We start from the raw sequence: 19,026 nt of genomic DNA, 5'->3' as shown, positions 1-19,026 counted from the left end.
CTCTGCTTGCATGGGTGGCTGCAGTGCGGAAACAACACTCACGCAATCGCAATCATGAGCGCATGCAAACACTCGCTCACGCACCTTCGACTCGCTTCCTGCCTGCCTGCAGATGCCATTGTCTATCGTCATCTATTCATAGATGGCCCAGCTCTTGCTCGTTGTTGCAGCTGCTCACCAACCCTCGAACGGGCGAGCGAGTGAGAGAGGGCGGCACGATGCATTGTAAGTTGTGTCAAATACATCAATCAACCGCCTGCTTCGCTTGCAAAAGTAACGGTGCGTTTTGAATTTCGCGGCTGCTGAATGATGACAATGATGACAATGACGACCAAGATGGATGGCCGCAGTGATGATGGCGGTGCGTTGCAATTGATTGGAGCACGAGCTGAGTAGGTTGTGTGTTGCTGCACGGTCGCATGCTGATTGAAGATTATCAAGAACACTTATTCTTGCGTTTACACCATGTCACACAACATGTGAACCCACTGCGCACAGCTGTGACAGCCCTTTCCTTTGCCCGCTGCGCCCCACCCGACCACGGTTGCTTGCACACTTCCAGGCGTTCGCCCGCGATGACAGACCTGATTGATGTTGCTGCTGCTGTTCCGAGACTCGCGGGTGCTGGATGGTTTTCACGTGGTCGCCCCACATGCATGTATGGGTGAGGCTGTTCCAGCTCAGACACAGTGGCATCTCGACAGTGGTGATGGTGATGGCCAGCCACGCCCGCGTTTAGACGTGCGCAAAGGCGTGCGCACGCGTGGTGTGCTGTGCAGTAGCGCAGAAGCAAGCATGTGCACGCCCTCGCACACTCGCACACACAGACAAACACGCGAACACTCGCACGCAAGCACATGAACACTCGCATGCGCACTGCCGCACTGCATCGCACAAGCACGCACGCACGCGGGTGCGCGCGCACTATTTCGCGTGCCTCTGGCTGCATCTTCCTTCGGCTGTGCCTTTCGCCCTCTCCTGCAACGCCTTGGCTGCGCAGTGTGCGACCGTTGGCTCACAACACCCTCCATCCTTCCATCCTGCATTTCTCATCTTGCATTTCCCGCACACCGCGTCACCAGTTGTTGACCCGTCTTCATACCGTCCGTCCAACCGACTCCCTGCAAGTGCCAGAAAGACGACGGCTATCATCACCCAGCAAAGAGCACACTATCCGACTTCGCTTTACCACATCTTGGTTTGCCGACAGGAACCCCCACTCCACATCTCTGCTCCCTGGCTAGTTCTTCTGTTCTCTCCCCACTTTGCACCGCATCAATAACCGCTATGAGCCGCTTCGTGCTGCTTGCAGTTGGGCTGTTGGGCGTTCTAGCCCACGCACACGCCAACCACGCACAATGTGCTCAGCACAGGAGCGTCCAGCAGTGCGAGCGTGATCCAGACTGCCAGGCCACATTCTTCTGCACCGTATCGCCGCGCTCGTGCAATTCTCCAATCCCCGTCATCTGTGCGCTTTCACCTGGCTGCCGCCTCAACGGTGATCGTTGTGAGGTTGACTACGACTGCGCTGCAGTGGAGGTGAGAAGTTGGCTCCCATGCGTACTTGACTCTGTGCGCTGTGCACATCCATACCTTGGGCAGGGGCGTGTTGATTGGATGATACCTGCCTGTCTCTGTGTATTGAAGCGATTGAAGCGGTGCTCACCAGAAGCGTCGTTTCTCCTTGCGGGCTGTCTCTTCGGCAGGATGAGCGGACATGTAGGATAACCAACCTATGCTCTTGGCGGCGCGCATGCGTGCCGCGTGAGGCAACAACAACAACGACGACAACAACAACAACAACAACTACTACTACTACTACAACAATGATGGCTGAGACAACATTCACGACGGCTGAGACAACAACAACAACAACAACAACAACAACTGAAACAGAAACAACAACAACAACAACAACAACAACAACAACAACAACAACAACAACAACAACAACAACAACAACAACAACAACAACAACAACAACGACGACGACGACGACGACGACGACGACAACAACAACAACAACATCGTCGTCGTCGTTGTCATCATCATCGTCGTCATCATCATCAACCGAGACGACGACGACAACAACAACAACAACAACAACAACAACAACAACATCATCATCATCATCATCATCATCATCATCATCATCATCATCATCATCATCATCATCATCATCATCATCATCGTCATCATCACCATCATCATCATCAACCGAGACAACGACAACAACAACAACAACAACAACAACAGCAACAACAACAACAGCAACGACGACGACGACGTCCGCATCAACTGAGACAACAGCATCAACCACCACAACTGAGGTAATTGAGACAACAGGCACGACGAACACCACCACGACAAGCATGTTGGAAGTGACCTCAACCACCACCAGCACAGCAACCACAGCCACAACCACCACCACGACTGCCACAACATCCACAAGCACGTCCAGTGAGAGTGCGTCTGGCGAGTTTACCACGTCCACGTCCACCACCACCACAACCACCACAACCACTGCCAGCACAAGCACGTCCAGTGAGAGTGCGTCTGGCGAGTTTACCATGTCCACGACCGCCACCACCACAACCACGACCACCAGCATGATGGAAGTCACCTCAACGACTTCGACCACCACAACGCCCACTACGACCATCACAACAGCTACCACGACCAGCACGGGCGGAAGTGGGTCTGGCACTGTGACGCTTCCCACCACCACGTCATCTTTGATAGCTCCAGACGAGTGCAGCTTGATTGTTGTCCCACAACTGTGTGTGCAGAATCCGAATTGCATGCTTGCAGGCAACTGTGTTCGCTTCCAGCGCCCGTGCAAGGCACCTCTGCCAATTGCGTGCGAGAATCGGCCTGGCTGCATTCTCAATGGGGACACGTGCGAGGTGGCGTACGACTGTCCTGCCATCCAGAGCGAAGCCGAGTGCAGGCGCACACCCCTATGCTCGTGGGCGATTTGTCGCAGCCGTGAAGATACAACTACACCCTCTCCAACAACAACAACCAGCAGCACGAGCATGAGTGGGAGTGGCTCTGGAGAGTTTACCATCTCAACTTCCACAACAGTGACAACCAGCACCACATCGAGCGGCAGTGGCTCGGGCGAAGTGACACTGACAACCACCACCACGGCTACAACCACGGCAACAACAACAACAACAACAGCGTCTGCGACGTTTAGCGGCAGTGGATCAGGTGAAGAGGCGCTCACGCTGCCGTCGCTGCCACCCTCGACTGAAGGGAACAGCACAGCCACCACGACATCGACATCAACATCAACATCAACATCAGCCACCAACGCGACTGCTGGTGGCAGTGGATTACCCATCGCCCTGGCCGCCGTAAACGATGAGCGGCGCATCTCGCCCGACCCACCGGGCAGCAGCAGTTCAGCTGCAGGCTCGCTTGGAGGCGTGGTTGTTGCAGTTGTTGTTGGAGTTGCGGTGCTGTTGCTTGCAAGCATTCTTGCGATTTTGCTTCGCCCTTCCGCCTCGCACGGCACGGCGGAGCTGACAAGTGTCTGATATGAATGAAGTGCTCTGTGCGTGTGTGTGTGTGTGTGTGTGTGTGTGTGTGTGTGTGTGTGTGTGTGTGTGTGTATCTGTGTGTGTGTGTGTGTGTATGTGTCTGTCTGTCTGTCTGTGCCTTTCTCTCGCTCGCTGTCTGCTTGTCCGTCCGCCCGTCCAGCTGTCGACGTGAACCTACTTTGCTGCTTGCCTGTTTCGAGTTGTTTGTTGGTATTCCTGGCTCGTCCCCTCTCCCAAAGGTTGTTTCGTTTGTTCGCTTCCTCCTTCTACGCCGTGTCACTCGCTTGTTATTGGATTCTGTGTACCAACTTCATAGTGCTCTGGGATTACAGCGGCGTTTACACATGTCAATAATGGCACTGCCAACGTGCCATCACAGGGAGAAGAGAGGTGTCAATTGCACACAACAACACATCATACACAGCCCGGTCATGAGACCAAAACAAAACGGTTGTTTGGACGCACACGAGCGAAGCAGAGGTAGTAAATACCCTTTCAACAAATACAATACAGTACAACATATGGTGTCGTACATGCAGTGTCGCCAAATTCAACCAATAGGTCAAACAAGCAATACAAGCGTGCAGCCACAGTCGAAACACGACACAATAGAATGAAACCTATCTTGCTACACCTCACAACACCACGAAACGACGCAGTGTGCAAGACCTCAAGCTCGCACCGCCACCATTTTCACAACCACTTTCACAACCACTTTCACAACCAGCATCTTCATCGCCACCTCCACAACCGTCAGCGTCACCACCATGATCGCTAACCCCCATCCACCGTCCTCATCACCACCCGCTGCTGCCTACTGTCTGCGGGTCGTGCACAGCCGCGAAAGCAAAGCAGCGCTTGGCGAGCTCAAAGGCGGACACGAGCGGCAGAATGCGCCCTGACGGCATGTGGTGCTGCTCACGCCACGCATGCGCAACCTTGTTGGACAGCAGCAGCGTCGTGCCATATCCAACATCCACATGGTGTACAGCTGACTCCTGCGCCATCGGCGTGTGCGCCCTCATCTCCTGCTCGCGTCCCTGCTCATCGATAACGGGCACGGGGTCGACGAGGAAGTACACATAGCAGCGGTCGAGTTGGGCCGCGCTCAGCTCAATGCACCCGCGCCCACCGCTACCACGCGCGCTGCTTGGGTATGACGACGACGATAATGCTGACGATGATGACGTGAAGGCAGCTGGTGCGTGCTGCTCGCTGTGGCGGCGGCGGGCACCGTGCACAGCACCTCGCTCGTCGATGTGATGTTGGCCGGTCACGGCGCTGCTGTTCCTTCGCGCACCAAACGACGACGATGACGATGACGATGACAATGCCAGTGGTGCTGACGAGGATGAGGGAAGGGCGACGGAGGCGGTGGTGGTCTGGTCGTGCAGCCGCAGCGCCCGCTGTATCTCGGCCTCCAGGTCAGACACGTCACTGCTTTGCACGGCGTCACCATGAGCATCGAGCCGGCTGCTCCTGCTGCCAATGCCGCTCTCCTCGCCGTCACCATCGCCAACACCACCACCATCACCACCATCATCGCTGTCGACCTGGTCGACGCCGCACAGCTGGCCGTGGCGCACGACAATGCTCGCCTGCTGCTCAGCGCCGCCAACAGAGCACGTGATGGACAGCAGCGGCTGTTCGGCCAGCGCCGTGCCAGCAGCACCGAGCGCAGCAAACAGCGTCGGCGCCCACCACGTTGCGTCGGAGATGTGGCTGCGGATACAGACAGACGACGGCACGAGCGAGAAGGGCTGCACCTCGACCACGCTTGCCAGGAGCGGGTGCACGACGACGCCGGGCAGCGAGCACAGCGCGGTGGTGATGGTCTCTGCAGTCTCGCTGTGGGCGCGTGCGAGGCGGTCGATGGAGGGGGCGGTGCCGTGGTTGACGATGGAGCTGATGACGTCATGCAGGAGCACCTGCGGCGTCAGGCGCGATATTGTCAACGCATCGACACCCTTGATGATCATATCAAACCACTGCACCGCCGGAGTTGGCGAGAGCAAAGACGGAGGGGAATGAGGCGCGGGGTGAGTGTGTGTGTGTGCATGTGTGTGCATGTGTGCGCATGTGTGTGTGTGAATAAACGTGTGTGAGTGTGAGTGTGAGGTAGATATTGTATGTATGTATGTGTGTGTGTGTATGTGTGTGTGTGCGAGTGTGAGGTAGATATTGTACATGTGTGTGTGTGAGAGTGAGATAGATACTGTATGTATGTGTGTGTGTGTGTGTGTGTCGCATAACTCTCCTTTCCCGAAAATGCATTCCCCCCGTCCATGCCCTTACGCTGGCGCGTGCCGGTGCATCAAAGACGAAGAGATGTCCGCCATCGACGGTATCGACGCTGCAGTGCGACGACAGCTTCCGCCACCCGTCTGCAGCACCACACGCAACACAAGAATGGCGTGTGGGGTCGGTGGTGTGTGAGACGCGATTGAAGGAGAGAACACAGGAAGTCGGGCAGGTATGTTGCATATGCAGTGCAACGATGACGTACATCAACGAACACGAGGAATAGACGGCAACGCGGCAACGCTGCAATGCTCGGACTCACTCAGCAAATGGGGCATGATGCGGGTGTCGTGCGAGGCGCCTGTGACGTGGATGGGGACGCTTCCAAGCCACGCGTCCGCCGACGACTGCAGGCAGGGAAATGGGATGAATGAAACGGGGGGTGGGGGTTAAGCCCGTGGTGTGTCGAAGGAAGGAATTGGTACACTCCTGGCACAATTGCTTGCATGAATGCGTCCACAAACGACAGACACGCACACAGCCACCAGCAAGCACGCACGCGCACACAACCACATACATACACACACACAACCACACACACTCTCTCTCACCCGCACACACACATACACACACATACACACACACACCATGGGGCGTTGTTCGTCAAAGAGGCGAAAGTCTGCACGGAAGAGGGGCGCATACGTGGACCAGACGTGCTGCTGGAACACAACCGGGTTGACGCCCCACGCGCGCGCTTCCGCCTGCAGCTCTGAATCCGACATTACCCTGTAGAGCGAAAGGATGCAGAGTTACATTATTACAATGAGAGAGGACGTCCAAGAATCGTGTGGCGCGGCGTGCTTGTGGGGATAAACATGGAGACGCATGTGCAAAGCAACCAGCAATGCGGACGCGCCTTGATGAGTTCCAAGGGCGCTTGGCTGCTGGGATGGTGGGCGGCGGAAACGCGGAAACGAAGAGCTGGAGAGGGGGCTCGTATCCTTGCGCCATCAACTTCTTGGCCACGCCGTGCGCGATCCAGCTGCCAACGGAATGGCCAACCAGGACCTGATCGCGTGTGCGTGTTTGCGCATGCGTTTGTGTGCGTGTTTGCGTGCATGTGTGCGTTTGTATGGGTGTGTTTGCGTGCGTGTGTGCGTTTGTATACGTGTGTTTGCGTGCGTGTGTGCGTTTGTATGAGTGTGTTTGCGTGCGTGTGCGCGTGCATGTGAGTGTGTATTTTTTGAGTGCAAACTTTGGTGCATGTGTGCATCGCTACAGCGCAACATCCAAGTGACACCATACGGAACACCACCACAACACGCCAGTGATGGCCAGTCCACGGACCACGTCCTAAACCGCGTCACATCACACGTCACGCATCAAGTTGATCATACGTATGGGGTGTTGAACAAATGGCCACAGTCTGCAACAAAGGCATCGACAATGTCGTTGATGCTGGTGAACGGCGGGACGCTGTGCCGCTGATCACGTCCGGGCAACTGCACCCCAAGCACCTGCACATCGTTCTCTACCCAAGCCAGCAGAAGAAGACAACAGAACAACGCACAAGGATTGATGAGCGTGAAGGCGGACTGTGACACTTGCTCTTGCGTGCGCACACATGCACACGCACGCGCATCTCCTCAGCTGGGGTCAAGCGGCAATCGCAATCACACACACACACACAGTCACACACACACACACTCTCTCTCTCTCTCTCTCTCACACAGTCACACACACACACACATTCACACACACATACATACATTCACATTCACACTGAACAACGAACAAACCTTCGTCCTGTTGCCACGCGAGGAGCGGGTTATGCGCCATTTTACCAGCAACCCTGCTGATCGTGTAGACAGTGTCCGAGCACCCTGCTCCGTGGAAACACACCACCCTCAGCCCACACTCCCGCGGTGGTGTGCGTGGAAACCACGCATTGTACCGCTCGTCAGCGTCCCCCATGATGCTTCCTCTCAGTCTCGTGTGGTCGCGGATTCCTCCTGTTCCGTGATCTGCGGAATAATATGTGTATCTTCAATTAATTCTCTACAACCGCAGTGCAGATTTTTTTATTTTTCCTTGGTTGGCGCTGCTGCTGTGTTGTCGTCGCCGCCCTCCCAAACACAACCAAACACACGACTGCCAAACACCCATCTCAGTCAGCCTTCGTGTCTTGTCTGCAGAGTAGAAGGAGCAACACTCGCTGCTTCAGCGTCCCCCCTGTGCGCACTTTTGATTCGTCAATCGCGGAGCGCGGCTGTTACATCTTTGTGTGTTGCTTTGTTGCTGTTGGCGCTTGGCATCATGGCTGATCTGGACGTCGATGTGCAGGACATTGTGAACAGGCTCCTCGAAGGTGCGCAGTGCTCTACGTGCTGTTTGCTTTGTATCTGGCTGCGTTACTGTTGTTGTTGTTGTTGTTGTTTAAGTTGTTGTTGTTGTTGTTGTTGTTGTTGAAGTTGTTTAAGTTGTTGTTGTTGTTGTTTAAGTTGTTGTTGAAGTTGTTGTTGTTGTTGTTTAAGTTGTTGTTTAAGTTGTTGTTATCCCTGCTGTTGTTGTTGTGCTTGTTGTTGGCGTGCTCACGTTTTTGCGCCGCGTTTTGCCGTTGAAACGACGACACTCGCGACAACAACGACACTCACGACAAACAACAACACCGACAAACAGTGAGGGGATGCCGTCCCGGAAAGACAGTCACCTTGGACGAGGCTGAGATTCGTGCCCTGTGCATTGGTGCACGGGAGGCGTTTATGAACGAGCCCATTCTCCTCAAGGTCGACGCGCCCGTCCAAATATGCGGTGAGCACACGGCTGGCTGTGGGTCCGGGCCATCGCGCGCTTGCATTCGTTTGGGGGAGGGGTGTAGTGTGACTCCAGGCTGGGCTGTGTTCCCGACACTGATGATGGGTGGTCTCATTGTTGTGGTCGTTTGGTTTTGTCGCTTCGGCGCTTCGGCGCTGTATCAGGTGATGTGCACGGCCAGTACTATGACCTGCTGCGCCTGTTTGAGTTTGGCGGCTTCCCGCCTGCCCAGCCCTACCTCTTCCTCGGCGACTACGTCGACCGCGGCAAACAAGTGCGTGCCTGTGTGTTCGTGTATGTGTGTACGTGTGTGTGTGTGTGTTCGTGTAAGTGTATGTGTATGTGTGTGTGTTCGTGTATGTGTGTGTGTGTGTTCGTGTATGTGTGTGTGTGTGTTCGTGTGTGCACGCGTTGTGTGGAGCCCAGCTTGTTGCTAGCTGTCCGCTGTTTGTCAATGTGCTTGCTTTGCCCGCCGCTTGGTTGGCACCACAACCATGCATCTGGCTGTTTGCACGTGTCCGTTCGTCTCTGCCTCCTTCCATCACCTCACGTCCTCCTCTGTGCACTTACGCTGCTGCTGCTGCCAGTCGCTGGAGACAGTGTGCCTGCTGCTGGCGTACAAGATCATGTACCCGGACCGCATCTTCCTCCTCCGCGGGAACCACGAGTGCGCATCCATCAACCGCATCTACGGCTTCTACGACGAATGTCCGTTTGTTAGCCGGCATGTGTGTGTGTCTGTCTGTCTGCCTGTGTGTGTCTGTGTGTGTGTGTGTGTGTGTGTGTGTGTGTGTGCGTGTGCATGTGTATCCGTGTCTGTGTCTGCGTCTGTGTCTGCGTTTGCTTCTCTGTCTGCGTCTGCGTCTGTTGGTGAGCCTTCCCTTTCCTGCCTTTCCCTTCCCCACACACACACGTGCTCATCGCGTGCTACCCCCACCACCACAGGCAAGCGGCGGTACAGCATCAAGTTGTGGAAGACGTTTACGGACTGCTTCAACTGCCTGCCTGTCGCCGCCATCGTGGGCGAGAAGATCTTCTGCTGCCACGGCGGCCTCTCCCCCGACCTGCAGACCATGGACCAGATCACCAGCATCCAGCGCCCAACAGACGTCCCCGACACGGGCCTGCTGTGCGACCTCATGTGGAGCGATCCGGAGAAGGAGGTGGAGCACTGGGGCGAGAACGACCGCGGCGTCTCGTTCACGTTTGGTGCGCCGATTGTCGAGCGCTTCCTCCACCAGCACGACCTCGATCTCATCTGCCGCGCACACCAGGTGCGGCATGGTGGTGGTGGTGGTGGTTGTTGTGTGTGTGTGTGTGTGTGTGTGTGTGTGTGTGTGTCTGTGTGTGTGTCTGTGTGTGTTGTGTGTGTGTGTGTGTGTGTGTCTGTGTGTGTGTCCGTGTGTGTTTGTGTGTGTTTGTGTGTTTCGATGCTGTGCCCTTGTTCGTTGTTATGTATTTTTTCGCCCCTCTTCCCAGCCGTTGTGACGCGTGCAAAGCTGCAAGCTCACCCACACGCCACGACCACCCTCGACAGGTTGTGGAGGACGGTTACGAGTTCTTTGCAAACCGCCAGCTTGTCACAGTCTTCAGCGCTCCAAACTACTGCGGTGAGTATTTCAATGCGTGTATGCGTGCGTGCGTGCGTGCGTGCGTGCGTGCGGGTAACTTGATGGTCTTTGTATGACTGTGCCGTAGACCTCGCTTGTTCTCCAATCTAACCCCCGCTTCCTCCCCTCCCTTGTGCGCAGGCGAGTTCGACAATGCCGGGGCGATGATGCAAGTTGACAAGGACCTCATGTGCCGCTTCCACGTGAGCACCCTTTTGGGAGGAGAGGGTCGCAGAAGGGACGGGGAGGAGTGAATATGCATGAATGTGTGTGTCTGTGTGTGTGTGTGTGTGTCGGGGGGTCTGTGTGTGTGGGTGTGTGGGTGTGTGGGTGTGGGTGTGTGTGTGGGTGTGTGGGTGTGTGGGTGTGGGTGTAGGTGTGTGTTTGTAGGTGTGTGTCTGTGTCTGTGTCTGTGACAACCTTTGATCAAGCCCATAGCCAGCCGCTGCTCACCACATGCACACACACACACACATACACGCTCGCACACACACACACACACATACACGCTCGCACACACACACACACATACACACACACACACATACACATTCATACGCACACTCGCACACACACACACATACACATTCATACGCACACTCGCACACACACTCTCTCTCTCGCACACACACACATACACATTCATACGCACACACTCGCACACACACACACACACACACTCGCACACACACACACTCGCAAACACACACACACACACATACGCTTTGTGTCTTGACCAGATTCTCAAGCCGGCCGACAAAATGACAAAGTACCGTTACGGCGCAGAAGGGCGCGATGTCATCCCGGCCGCATCCTGAGCCATTGGCGACGACGCCACACACACACACGTACACACACACACACACACACACACACACACACACACACACACACACACACACACACACACACACACACACACACACACACACACACACACACACACACACACACACACACACACACACAGAACGCATTTGCCTTGCCTCGTTTCCGGAGATTTTGTGAACGTCTTCATAAAACTTTCGCCCAGCCAGTGGATGAAGATCACACACAACGGGGACATTGGTTATGCTTGTGCTGGCGTTGGTGGTGGTGACAGCGGCGGTGGTGGTGGTGGGTGATGGTGCGGCTGTGGACCCACATGCTGGTTCTGATGGGGCACCATCCCTACACATCAACTTGACATGCACGTCCCCTGTCCAACTAGGCTTCACGTTTGAATGCACCGCTCAGGTTGGTGTGGAGGGGTGGCAATCGCACCTGGCTGGCGCACTCACACACACACTTACACACACACACACTCACACACACCAACACATACACACACACTCTCTCACACACACACACACACACACACACACACCAACACATACACACACGCACACACACTCACGCATACACTCACGCATACACTCACGCATACACTCACTCACTCGCGCACTGTTTTTCCCCCAGGTGACTGGTATGGGACACGAGTCAGTGACCCTGTGGCCAACGGTGAACAGCCTGCAGTGGTGTGCACAGATGACCTTGTCGCCTGACTCGCCCAAGAACATATCGTTCCGGTGCCCCTATCCTCGCACAGGCCCAAATGCGGTTGGGGTGACGGCCACCATTGCCGGCGCATACAAGGAACCTTTTCCTGTCGGCAAGGTGATCCCGGCGCACTTGATACTCACGGAGTCAAATACTGTCGCTGTTGACGTGAAGGAGCGCACCCTTCGCCCGCCAGCCAAGGGCAGCGACCGCATCACGGCCATGCAGTGGGAGCCGTGGTTCACGCTGCACAACGACCAGTGGACACTCGCGGAGGCTGTACCCACGCTTGGATACTACAGCAGTTTCGACGCAAACGTTGTCATGCAACACGCCATGTGGATGGTGGACATTGGCATCGACTACATCATGGTGGACTGGACCAACAACCTCTGGAACATCAACGTAAGCTCGCCTGTGTCTGCGTCTGTCTGTGTGCGTCTGTCTGTGTCTGTGTCTGTGTGTGTGAGTGTGTGTCTGGGTTTGTATCTGCATCTGGGCCTGTGTGCGTGTGTCTCTGTCTCTGTGTGTGCGTATCTGCGTGTGCCTGTGTCTCTGTCTCTGTGTGCGCATGTATCTGTGCGCATACGCTTGTGTTCCTGTGGTGTTTGTGTGTGTTTCCCCATGTTTTCGCTGCTCTCATGATCACGGTGGTGGCTTGACATTGCTGTATCTTTGCAGCACTGGTCGGAGCGAGGCGTGTATGCACAGGAACTCATCAATGCCACGACATTCACACTGGAGGTGAGTGTGCATCCACTCTGTAGCCAACGCTGGTGTTGCTTCCCCTGTTAATTCTATCTCCCACCTACCGTTTCTGCCGCTTGTTTGGCTGTCCCCTCTCTTTCTCACATGCATGCAACATCGCATACCATGCTCACGGTTGCAATCATAGACGTACAGTGCAATGCGCGCAGCCGGCATGAGCACACCCGATGTTGTTCTCTTGCTCGGCCTTGATAACGGCCCAGCAGAACCCCTCTCATGCCTACAGGTCTGCCCCCTCATCTGTGTGTGTGTGTGTGTGTGTTCTCTCTGTGTCTCTGTGTGTGTGTGTTAACGTACTCGTCGTTGTGCACGCCCGTCAATGTCATGTTTCCATTCACTAGCTGTCACATGTCCGCAAGTCCCCACTCCCCCCCCCCCGTTTGACCGTACGCCCTGTCACCTCATGTCGTGATCAAACCAAACCCGACCTAAACCGACCCAAACCCAAACCCAATCCATCTTTCCCCCTCTCGCTTGTCGCTGCACAGGAGGAGGTGGACTGGATCACGGAAGAATATCTGCCCAAGTACCGAGATCTCATGTTCATATATGAGGGCAAGCCGCTGCTCATTGTCTTTGGTGCGCGCACCCATGTGCCGTGTACCGTGGCGTTGATGTTTGGTAGCTTGGTGTTGGCTCGCATCGTTGTTATGTGAACGCAGAGAGAGAGACACACACACACTCACATCCACACACGCTCACACACACTCACATACACACATACACACCCTCACACTCACACTCACACACTCACATGTTCACTTACATGTGTGCATGCGTGTTCAGATGGGGGTGGCATGTACTCGCCAACAAACCCGCTCTCCGTGGGCAACTGGACGCTTCGCCTGATGGCCTCGCAACTGCAGACTGCACCCGGCCTTGCCACCCGCGGCTACTGGAGCTGGATGTAAGTGGTTTGCGATGATGGATGGTGGTGGTGTGCGAGATGTACAATCTCTTCAACCTACGTACTCGCTCATACACACACACACGCACACACACGCGCGCGCGCGCATACACACACACACATACACGCAAACACTCCCTCCTACCCTCTCGCCCACAGGGACGGCGTGGTGTCCCCCGTTGTGGTGCGCCAACCCTTCAGGACGGCCAGCGAGGTCGCCACCGCCACGTGCGCCTTCTTCCCACCGGGCGGGTGGTTCGACGTCAAGGCCATGGGCAAGCGCCAGGGCGCCACGCTCGTGCAGGAGGTTGCCTCGCTGCTCAGCCGCGACCGCAGTGGCCGTGGTGACGCTCCCCGCACGGTCGTGTTCAACCAGTGGAACGAGTTTGCTGGGCAGGCGGAGAACACGACGTCTGTGTATGTGGACATCTACAACGCGACGCTGGGCAACGACATGGAGCCGACCAGCTACACGGAGTGCGCGTACCGCCGCCCAAACAATCGGCGGTGCGGCGGGTGGGGATTTCGCTACCTCAACCTCCTCCGCGCCCTCATCGCCCTGTACACGCACGCAGACACGACGAGCACGGTGCTGGCGGTGGCGCGGCCGCTGAACCACACAGTCGTCAACAGCACCCTTGGAGGCACCCTGCCTGTGGAGTGGGCGCAGGTGAGCGGGGTTGGTGTGGACGCATCTGGCTGCGTGGCAAAAGTCACGCTCGATGGTGCACTGGTGGGCATGTTTCCTGCGACGACGACGAAAGCATACGTGCCGCTGGGCGGTCTGCCGCCTGGGGAGCACACGCTGACGGTCACGCTGCCAGAATGCACCACGCGCTACCCGCTCGGCGTGCTCACGGTTGACGTGGAAGACACGCGCCCGTTCGAGGCCGTGCCACGGGTGGACATTGTGTTCACCAACCAGCCATGATGGATGCGACCAGCCGCATGACCAGCCCCAACACAACATGAACCACACGAGTCTGCCAAACTTTGTGCGTGAGCACCCCCCGTTCTCTGTTCTGGTTACACGCCCTGGTCTTGTCATGTCACGACACACCAACCCCGTTACTCTCTTAGAAGCAAAACGACAACTGCACGACTCTAGAGAATCCCATGTCATCACGCAAACACACACACACACACACATCCACACGCACGCACGCACGCACGCACACACACACACAATCACAACAACAACTGAACAAGTGAACAACAACAACGCACACTTTGCAAACATCCACGACAACAACGGTGATGGAAAGCTTGATTGGTGGGGAATGCGGGAGTCCTGTCTTGTTTGATGACGATGATGGTGACGACAGCGACGTCGACAACGATGTTGGCGGAGAACTGGGGGGGATAGACGCATGCATGCAGGACATGCAGCAGCAACAGCAGCGGCGGCAGCTTGCACACGATGACCGCGACAGCGATGACGACTTCATGTTGGTGCTGACGCAGTGCACGCGTGCACCCAATCACATGCAGGCGAAGGACACTGCTGTGGATCGGGAGCACAGTGACCCATCGCTACAGGAGGAAGAGGAAGGAGGGGAGAACGACGAGAGTCATGGTGGTAGTGGCGATGCCGTTCAGACTTTGAGCCGTTCATGCGAAGGAGAAGAGTCTACGGATACCACCGATGCATCAAATGTCATCGTCATTGACGATGACGATGACATTGACACCGATGACGATGATGACACCGATGAGGCGCAACAGCTACAGTACATACAGCAACAGCAACAGTACACACAGCAACAGCAACAGTACACACAGCAACAGCAACAACTCAGGCATTGGGACCGTCAAGGGCCCATCTTGCCTGTACGTGATTCCACCATGAGTAGCTGCTTCAGCATGCACCATCAACGTCAGCGCGCCGGCAGCGATGCGAGCGACAATGATGTGGAGGCCACGGTGGCAGCGCTCGAGCAAGTGTGGCACATACACGCTGCAACAGCTGAAGGCGCAGCCGATGGCGTTTCCACCCACCGCATGGCCTCTCCCGTGATAACATCTGAGGCAGAGCCGAGCACCAGCGCCATCGCCACCACCCCAGTCGTCAACAACGAGCGGCACGAGAGGGGAGCCAACAGCCCAAGACGCAAGCATCCCAAGACGTCGGCGTCGTCGCTGTCGGCATCATCGTCATCCTCAGCGCCAACAGCAGGCGCTACTGGTGCAGCTCCGGTGAAACCGCACACAAACACCGCGGGCAGGGCGAACGCATTTGATGTGCTGATGCGAGCATCAAAGCGGGAGGCACAGCAGCCACTTATGCGTAGGGGGTCGAGTAAGGAAAGCGGCAGCGACGCCAGCACTCATGGGCTACCGCGTCGTCTGCGGCAGTGCCCTTTCTACAAGTGGGTCAAGGATACTTCGTTCACAGGTTGGTGTGTGGGTGGGTGTGTCTGTGTGTGTGTCTGTGTGTGTGTCTGTGTACATGTGGTCGCATCCATGCTCTTACACGTCATGCTCACACGTTGTGACCATGGCCCTACATTCACAGTGGACGCGTTCAGCTACGGAGCAATCCCCAACTGCACAGGTGCCCACCGTCATTGAGAGCACATCCACTCTCGCCAGTCCCTCCTTGCATGCTTGTTTCCCCTCGTTGTTGCCACACCTTACTCACCACATCACTTGACGGCCTCGACCCCCATTTTGTCGACTAGCTCATCTCTGTAATCCTCCCTTGCGATGTCGTTTGGCCACAGCGTACTTCCTGTCCCACTTCCACGCCGACCACTACACGGGGCTCACCAAGTCTTTTCCCGCAAAAGTCTATTGCAGGTACGTGTGTGTGTCTGTGTGTGTGTGTGTCTGTCTGTCTGTCTGTCTGTCTGTCTGTGTGCATCCGTGTGTGTGTGTGTGTGTGTGTGTGTGTGTGTGTGTGTGTGTCTGTCTGTGTCTGTGTCTGTGTCTGTGTCTGTGTCTGTGTGCGCTTGTCTGTGTCTGTGTCTGTGTCTGTGTCTGTGACTTTGTGTATGTATGCTTTGTGCATGTGCGCCAGCAGATGACATACACGCCTCCCTTGTGTCACCTCACGTAAACATGCTCCGAATGCACATGCACCCCCCCCCCTCTCTCTCTCTCTCGCTCTCTTTCGCCCGACCACCAACAGCGAGGCGACGGCGCGTCTGTGCACACTTCTTCTTCGCGTTCCGCCAGAGAAACTCAACCCGCTTCCAATGAACACTCCAGTCAAGGTGCGCTCTGTGTGCACCTGTGTGTGTGCGTGTGCGTGTGTGTGTGTGTGTGTGTGTGTGTGTGTGTGTGTGTGTGTGTGTGTGTGTGTGTGTGTGTGTGTGTGTGGCTGCTATCGCGTGCTTGTGTGTGTGTGTGCGTGCGTGCGTGCGTGCGTGCGCGTGTGTGTCTCTGTGTCTGTGTGTGTCTCTGTGTCTGTGTGTGTGTGTGTGTCGGTGTATGTGTGTCTGTGTGTGTATGTGTGTGTGCGTTGCATCAGATCACATGGCTGCCCTTCTTTACTAAATACCAGGTGCAAGGAGTTACTGTGGAATTGATTGACGCAAACCACTGCCCTGGCGCCGCCGTGATCGTCTTCACACTCCCGTCAGGTTAGGCTTTCGTTCACCAATCACACACACACACACACACACACACACAAGCACACAGCATGCTCAAACAAACAAGCATGTGCACGCCTGCCTTGACGGCGGCGTTTGTGCTTGTGTTGCTGTAACGCTGCAGGGCGCCGCCACGTGCATACGGGCGATTTCCGCGCGTGCGAGGCAATCTGGCAACACACCTCCATCGCTGGCAAACGCATACACACCGTCTATCTCGACACGGTACGATGCGCACACCCGCTGTTGTTGCCAACCCACCCCTGTGCCATTGCACGCGAGCACATGTTGCATGTTGCTGTGTGGCAACCATTTGAACACTGGCACGCGTTTGATCACATCGAACCGCGTCGTACGTGTTGCTTGTGTTATTTTCAGACGTACTGTGACCCGCGCTACACGTTTCCATCGCAGTATGCGGTTCTCAACTTTGTGGCAAACCTTGCCATCAAGTACCTCAAACGCCACCCGTAAGTCCATGCATGTCATGCACGTGTGCGTGTGCTCGCCACGCGCATGCAGCCGTTGTCATCTCACACATGTGTGACACTCACTCACTTACATGCACACACTCCCACATACACTCCAACGCACACTTTTCTTTCTCATGCACTCTCACACACGCACGTGCGCGCACGCATGCGTTTGGCAGGCACCTGTTGGTTGTGGTGGGCTCATACACAATTGGCAAAGAAAAGGTGTTCCTGTCCATTGCGCGTGCTCTTGGATGCCGCGTGTATGCAAGCACACGCAAGCAGCAGGTCAGTGTGTGCGTGTGTGTGTGTGTCTGTGTCTGTGGATATGTGTGTGTGTGTGTGTTGTTGTGACAGAACATCGACCACACCGCTCTCCGATACCTCATGTACGTCCACGCACCACGCGCGTGCCTGCGCCGCCAGATATTTGGCTGTTTGCAGGACGATGCCCTGAACGAAGTGCTAACAGATAACCCACTCGAGGCCCAAGTGCATGTCACTTCCATGTCAACCGTCAACCTTGATGTGCGCTCGCGTGCCTGTGTCCATGTCTGTCTGTTTTTGTGTGTCTGTGTCTGTGTCTCTGTCTCTGTCTCTGTCTGTCTTCGGTGTCGGTGTCGGTGTCGGTGTGTGTGTGTGTGTGTGTGTGTGTGTGTGTGTGCGCTTGTCTGTGTCTGTGTCTGTCTGTGGGTGTGTCTGTCTGTCTGTGTCTGTGTCTGTCTGTCGATGTCTGTGTCTGTCTGTGTGTGTGTGTGTGTGCCTGTCTGTCTGTCTGTCTGTGATAGCCGTTGCTTCCGATCAACCTAATCATGCCATCCCAAACTTCCCTTTGATTCTCAGAACCTCGCGCGCTACTACCGTGAGGGATACGGCTTCCGCAAGCGGTTTGAGCACGTGCTTGGCTTTCGGCCAACGGGGTGGACCCATTCCCAGAAGCTCCCCGCACTCTCGTTCATCAAACCAAAGACAAAGCGGAATATCACCGTCTACGGTACGTTGATGCGTTGCTGCTCATGTGTGTGTGTGTGTGTGTGTGTGTGTGTGTGTGTGTGTGTGTGTGTGTGTGTGTGTGTGTGTGTGTGTGTGAAAGTGCGTTGGGGGAGTGTTTTGACTTGCTGCATTGGCGCTGACTCTGACTTTGCTTTTGTATTCCACCGCCTCTCGGCAACAGGGATCCCATACAGTGAACACAGCAGCTTCAACGAACTGCGCAGGTTGGTTGGGGCGCAGAGGTGCATACAACACGTCACACGATTGCGGCTTGAAAACACACACACACCACACACACACACACACACACACACACACACACACACACACACACACACACACACACACACACGCACTTCTCCCGCAACATGCCCGATGCGTGTGCAGTGTTCTACTTTGTGCTGGTGCTGTCGAGCTTCTACATGTTCCAGGGCTTTGGGGGCGTCTTCAACTACGGCATCTCCACGCTCTTCGCCTGCGCCGTCGCCGTCTTCCTGAGCACAGGATCAAAGTGAACACACACTTCTCCCCCCCCCCCCC

General features: G+C 55.8%; 5 protein-coding genes across 5 annotated transcripts; 4 read left to right on the top strand and 1 right to left on the bottom strand.

The window, feature by feature from the left end:
* Positions 1-336: 336 nt before the first annotated feature.
* On the top strand, positions 337-3,581 carry PTSG_11305 (uncharacterized protein; the record flags this gene model as incomplete). The annotated part of the gene is made up of 5 exons (XM_004987607.1): positions 337-361; positions 614-778; positions 1,083-1,198; positions 1,369-1,539; positions 1,770-3,581. 5 exons carry the CDS (start codon positions 337-339, stop codon positions 3,543-3,545), a joined length of 2,253 nt encoding a protein of 750 aa, XP_004987664.1. The 3' UTR covers positions 3,546-3,581.
* Positions 3,582-3,819: 238 nt separating this feature from the next.
* On the bottom strand, positions 3,820-7,818 carry PTSG_13169 (uncharacterized protein). Its single transcript, XM_004987606.1, has 7 exons — positions 7,589-7,818; positions 7,187-7,320; positions 6,706-6,857; positions 6,437-6,575; positions 6,112-6,196; positions 5,844-5,932; positions 3,820-5,536 (listed from the first exon to the last, which is right to left on the bottom strand). Exons 1-7 carry the CDS (start codon positions 7,761-7,763, stop codon positions 4,346-4,348), a joined length of 1,965 nt encoding a protein of 654 aa, XP_004987663.1. The 5' UTR covers positions 7,764-7,818; the 3' UTR covers positions 3,820-4,345.
* A 55-nt stretch (positions 7,819-7,873) lies between these two features.
* PTSG_11302 (phosphatase 1) lies at positions 7,874-11,092 on the top strand. Its single transcript, XM_004987605.1, has 8 exons — positions 7,874-8,157; positions 8,469-8,600; positions 8,768-8,877; positions 9,191-9,311; positions 9,549-9,877; positions 10,141-10,213; positions 10,355-10,416; positions 10,954-11,092. The coding sequence occupies exons 1-8, from the start codon at positions 8,106-8,108 to the stop codon at positions 11,029-11,031; spliced, it is 957 nt and encodes a 318-aa protein (XP_004987662.1). The 5' UTR covers positions 7,874-8,105; the 3' UTR covers positions 11,032-11,092.
* A 192-nt stretch (positions 11,093-11,284) lies between these two features.
* On the top strand, positions 11,285-14,529 carry PTSG_11301 (uncharacterized protein; the record flags this gene model as incomplete). Its single annotated transcript, XM_004987604.1, has 7 exons — positions 11,285-11,449; positions 11,672-12,157; positions 12,434-12,496; positions 12,648-12,746; positions 13,009-13,099; positions 13,307-13,427; positions 13,587-14,529. 7 exons carry the CDS (start codon positions 11,285-11,287, stop codon positions 14,356-14,358), a joined length of 1,797 nt encoding a protein of 598 aa, XP_004987661.1. The 3' UTR covers positions 14,359-14,529.
* Positions 14,530-14,684: 155 nt separating this feature from the next.
* PTSG_11300 (uncharacterized protein) lies at positions 14,685-19,001 on the top strand (the record flags this gene model as incomplete). The annotated part of the gene is made up of 11 exons (XM_004987603.1): positions 14,685-15,822; positions 15,943-15,981; positions 16,151-16,226; positions 16,558-16,642; positions 16,933-17,011; positions 17,145-17,245; positions 17,399-17,490; positions 17,673-17,781; positions 17,920-18,021; positions 18,337-18,487; positions 18,874-19,001. 11 exons carry the CDS (start codon positions 14,685-14,687, stop codon positions 18,999-19,001), a joined length of 2,100 nt encoding a protein of 699 aa, XP_004987660.1.
* Positions 19,002-19,026: the final 25 nt, after the last annotated feature.

Source organism: Salpingoeca rosetta, assembly GCF_000188695.1.
Source record: "Salpingoeca rosetta unplaced genomic scaffold supercont1.43, whole genome shotgun sequence".
NCBI lineage: Eukaryota > Choanoflagellata > Craspedida > Salpingoecidae > Salpingoeca > Salpingoeca rosetta.
This window is presented reverse-complemented; position numbering and strand designations above follow the sequence as displayed.